This window comes from Bidens hawaiensis, unplaced genomic scaffold (genome assembly GCF_021521415.1).
Source record: "Bidens hawaiensis isolate Kalapana, Puna unplaced genomic scaffold, B.hawaiensis_p1.1 tig00005935_1, whole genome shotgun sequence".
In the NCBI taxonomy this organism is placed as follows: Eukaryota; Viridiplantae; Streptophyta; class Magnoliopsida; order Asterales; family Asteraceae; genus Bidens; species Bidens hawaiensis.
Window position 1 is genome coordinate 1001678 of NW_027491390.1, and position 4646 is coordinate 1006323.

The 4646-nt window shown below is 37.0% G+C and overlaps 1 protein-coding gene across 2 annotated transcripts; it reads left to right on the forward strand.

The window, feature by feature from the left end:
• The first annotated feature begins 679 nt into the window (after positions 1–679).
• Positions 680–4439, forward strand: LOC143631035 (uncharacterized). Of its 2 annotated transcripts, none has more exons than XM_077099898.1 (6): positions 680–964; positions 1913–2121; positions 2204–2435; positions 2508–2593; positions 2684–2775; positions 3619–4439. In XM_077099898.1, the coding sequence occupies exons 1-6, from the start codon at positions 770–772 to the stop codon at positions 3825–3827; spliced, it is 1023 nt and encodes a 340-aa protein (XP_076956013.1). In that variant the 5' UTR covers positions 680–769; the 3' UTR covers positions 3828–4439. The 2 variants fall into 2 exon arrangements, with proteins under 2 accessions (XP_076956013.1, XP_076956014.1); XM_077099899.1 differs by lacking the exon at positions 3619–4439 and adding an exon at positions 3493–3555 and having other exon boundaries at positions 685–964; positions 2684–2821.
• Positions 4440–4646: the final 207 nt, after the last annotated feature.

Here is a 4646-nt window from a genome sequence, read left to right on the forward strand (position 1 = left end):
TCGTCAAAAGCTCAAGACTGTCTAGGTATATTTGTTGCTTACATATAATAAAAATTTGAGGTTTTTTTAACATCTAGTCAACATACATTAAAATAAAAATGCACCCCCTGAATTCGAGGTTTTTTCTTTAAATCGTTTTCCGGCAGCGATTAAGACAGTCTGAATGTTTCCTGCAAATGTTTTCTACACGCTCATATAGAGCCCTATACGACCGTATAGCTTTTATTTTCTATACGGTCTTATAGCCCTATACAACCGTATAGCTTTTATTTTCTATACGGTCGTATAGCTCTATACGACCGTATAACTTTTATGGTTTTGTCTGAATGCAATACGAGACATTTAATGTCTATACGGTCGTATAGGCTGCAAAAAGCTGTTTTTTTATCCCATTGTCAGGCATGTGTACCCTATACGGCCGTATAGACCTATACGAGCCGTATAGGCATGTGGGGGTGGTGTGGGAGGATCACATCCTAATAAAATATACTTACCCTATAAAACATGAATCACTTCTCTCAAGTACCATTCATTTTTGTCTAATCACAAAAGACAAAGGACTCCCAACAAAACACTTTAAAATAATAATAATAATAATAATAATAATAATAATAATAATATTTCAGACACTGGTTTTCTTTCTTTCTTTCATCTCTTCTCTTGTTTTCCATCCTCCTTCCATTTCCCCTAAATAATTTATATATTTCTTTCAAAATCAAATCAATACGTCACCGTTTCATTTCATTCATTTGTTAGGGTTTTACGGAACATGTTAGGAGCTGGATTGCAGGTTGGACGGAGTCGTGACGGAGATGACAGGTTTTATATTCCGTCAAAAGCCACAACAATAAACCGTCAAATTCAAAGTGACGTCACTTCCAAACTAATTCCGGTTGAACCGCCGGTCTGTAACCTGGAACGGTTTTTGGAATCGGTTACACCTTCTGTTCCTTCTCAGTACAAGGTTTATTATTACTACTACTACTACTACTACTACTACTACTACTACTACTACTATTATTATTTGATGCAGATTTATATGTTTGTGGTTATATAGTTATTATAGTTTGATTATGATGCTTACACATAACTTGTATGGTGATTATCATGACTGACTTTTAAGCATTGCATACTTGAATCTGGTTTCAACTAAGGGTGTAAGCGTGCTGAACCGAGTCTCGTTTTGACTTACAATAGATTACGAGCTCTTTTTTTAAAGCTCGGGCTCGGTTCGTGTGTCATTTTTTCAAGCAAGGGCTCCGCCCGGGCTCGGCGTGTTTATTATTTTTTAATTAATTTATATATGTTTTTTTTATATATTTTGAGAAAAATCTTAAACGAGCCTAAGCTCGAGTCGAGCTCTTGTAGCACCTTAAACAAGCCAAAGATCAGCTTGAGCTTGGCTGTGCAGTGTGAAATTTAGACATAGAAGTCCAAAAGAGGTAAAACTTAAAAACATAGTTGGCTCGTTAAGGCTTGACAACCTTATACAAGTTTCTCGCACAAGGCTCGGGCTCGATAACTAAACAAACTTTATTTTAGGCTTGGTATCGGCTCGTTTTGAGCTTTATCGATCCCATTTTGAGTGGCTCTTATAGTTTGCACCCCTAGTTTCAACATGTGCAAGTTATAATAAGTATTTAACAAGATACTAAAAGGTTACTTATAGATAGTTATATTAACTTTTAATCACTTAATTATGAAATGTAAGGTATTTTCCTCATCTAGTAGATTGTTCATTTGATCATGGTTTGTGGTTTTGTTTAATCAACTTTATAAAAACTTGTAATGACACGTTGCAATCGATGGTCTAATTTGTTCAAATACTGGTCAACAGCTAAAGGCGTTGTATCACACCGCATGATTAGATGCACAATTGTTAATTGTGTATTTGGTTGTTTTTTCTGTCTAGAGGCCTACGGGCGGGTGGAGGACTTGTGATGAATATCAACCATACTTCGTGCTTGGCGATTTGTGGGAGTCTTTTAAAGAGCGGAGTGCTTACGGTGCCGGAGTTCCTTTATTATTAAATGATACCGATAGTGTTGTTCAATATTATGTCCCTTATTTGTCTGGAATCCAATTATACATTGACCCTTTGAAGTCCTCATCAAAATCAAGGTATTAAAATGCACCGTTTTATTTTGATCATACTTACGATTTTGTCTTTTGTTAGATATTAATTAACTTTTTTATTTGATAGGCAGGACAGCGATGACAGTGATGTCGACTCGTTCAGGGACTCAAGTAGTGATGTAAGCAGTGATTTTGATCAACTTTCTCAGCGGTTAGATCAATTGTCGTTAAATTACCAACATGCCCTTCAAGAAGGTTTCTCGAGCGACGATGGTGAATCTATGAAACCTCAAAGTTGTCTCTCGTTTGAGTATCTGGAGCGCAGCCAACCTTGGGGTCGGGAGCCTTTGACTGATAAGGTTTTGTTTCAAAAGTTTAAGATGTTATGCCATTTGTCTGGTTTTAAAGTAACATTTTCTTTTGTGGTGTAGATACTTGATCTCGCCTGTTACTACCCCGAGTTGAAAAGTATGAGAAGTTGCGACTTGTTACCTTCTAGTTGGCTATCTGTTGCCTGGTACAACATTCGTGATACTCGTTTATTTATTTATTTATTTTTTTTGTGGAAGTATTTTTAACTTGGTGGTTTTGTTTGGTGATGTAACAGGTATCCAATTTACCGGATTCCAATGGGACCAACATTGAAAGATCTTGATGCTTGTTTTCTAACCTTTCATTCTCTTCATACACCGATCACAGGTTTGTAATTTTCTATACAGTTGTGTTTGGATTTTGATTTCAATCAGTTTCTAATGTTTGGATGTTAGATGTAACACCCTCGTTTTTAGATACCTTTTAAATCAGAGTTTTATAGCGAATGTTTCACGCCCTAAAAATATTAAAAAAATATTTAAAGTCATCTCGTTTATTTGTAAAATTATTTTACATTATCCCAAGCAAGACTCATATTCGATCTTTCTCTCATGTTTAGCTTTCGATCTTTCTCTTAGTTAGCTTTCAGTCTTTCTCTCAGTTAGCTTTCTCTAACTGAGTGTAGATTGAATCACATGTGTCACTTAACCCCATTAGTGACAACTGACAAACAACACGCTAGACCTATAATCCCATGTGGTTCAAAACTATCAAACTTTCATGTGATTCTACATTGAAACGGTTAGTTTTAGACGCTCCTTCACACATGTCACTTAACCTCGTGTTTAAGCAAGTTACTTGAAATGATTTCAAACTCTATGTGTTCAGACAGTCCAAAGTCTCAGAAGTTAGCTCTAGTTGAAGGAGCGGTTAAAACCAAGATATCACTCACAAGTCAGGATTTTCTCAAAATTTGGCGCATAGTTGTTGTCCAGACACCTATACTGTCATATAACTGACTGACCTAGCCATATGGTCGTATTGACCCATACAGGGGCGTATTGTTATCGATCCTTAGCCGCATGGGCCATATATCTCCAGCAGCTCGTTTAATCACAGCTGTTTGTCTTATTATATTCGTTCAATGCCATTATAAGTTTCACACATCCAAACTCCCTCATAATAACATCAAGATAGAATGATTTATTATGAATAATTGTTCTTTTGTAGGCAATCAATGTGAGCAAGCAACTGGTGAAACTGATGGTATCTCGAAAATCTCTTTACCGGCATTTGGTCTTGCTTCATACAAGCTAAAAGCACCAATGTGGGTCAACAATGAACACCTGTTGTTGACTGATCTTTTGCAGGCGGCTGACAACTGGCTCACAAATCTTCAGGTCAATCACCCAGATTTTCTTTTCTTTTCTCGTAGATGATGTGTACAAATCGAAATATAAAGAGAGAAGTGTAGTAAAATGTAAAATTCCATGTATGTTTTTAAGAACTTGGTGTATAATAGTTTGAGTGTGAGTGATAGATAAGTAACAGCAGGCTGTATTTTTTGGGTCCTGATGATGTTTGTAGCGGTAATGGATTAGTGGCGCAGGTGTAGAGAGTGATGAGGTATTTTGTATATGTATGGATATGGAAACTTAACTTTTACACATTCGTGTGACGACCATGGCAGAGGTTGTGTCTTACATTTCCTTGCCCATTTAACTCCACTTTTAAGTTGCTAAATGTTTTAGAAAATGACTAATTCTAACCCGTCGTTTAATTTGTGTACGTGGACCAAAGTTGACCCGTTCTATGGTTTCGTGAAAGCCATCGTAATGCTTATGTGGACACCCTTAACGCCGGCGTAGCCGATGTTATGGAGTGGCCGCTAACAAAGTAACAAACTTGATAACAGGAAAATGGTGGGCCCACCCCCGTATAACCCAATCACGTTTTTTTTATTTAAAGTCTACCTAAGCTGTCACATGCGAGCTAATGAGTTAGTTAAAGCTCTACTATTGATATGACAATGAAATGACGTGATGTTCTAACCAACCTAACCACAACATATAGCCTAGCGGTGCATAAACCGGTTTAAAACTCAAAAACCGGTTTATGGTCGGTTTCGGTTCGGGTTGAAACCGGTTTCTTGACCTGTGTTATGGTCGGTTTCGGTTCGGTTAACAAGTTTGGAACCGGTTTGGTGGAGAAAATAACAAACCGGTTCCAAACTAGCTTCTACATAATCGGTACATAAT

Coding starts and splice junctions, on each gene's coding strand:
- LOC143631035 (XM_077099898.1), top strand. CDS start 770: ATGTTAGGAGCTGGATTGCAGGTTGGACGGAGTCGTGACGGAGATGAC. Junction 965..1,912: donor CTGTTCCTTCTCAGTACAAG/GTTTATTATTAC, acceptor TTTTCTGTCTAG/AGGCCTACGGGCGGGTGGAG. Junction 2,436..2,507: donor GGGAGCCTTTGACTGATAAG/GTTTTGTTTCAA, acceptor TTTGTGGTGTAG/ATACTTGATCTCGCCTGTTA.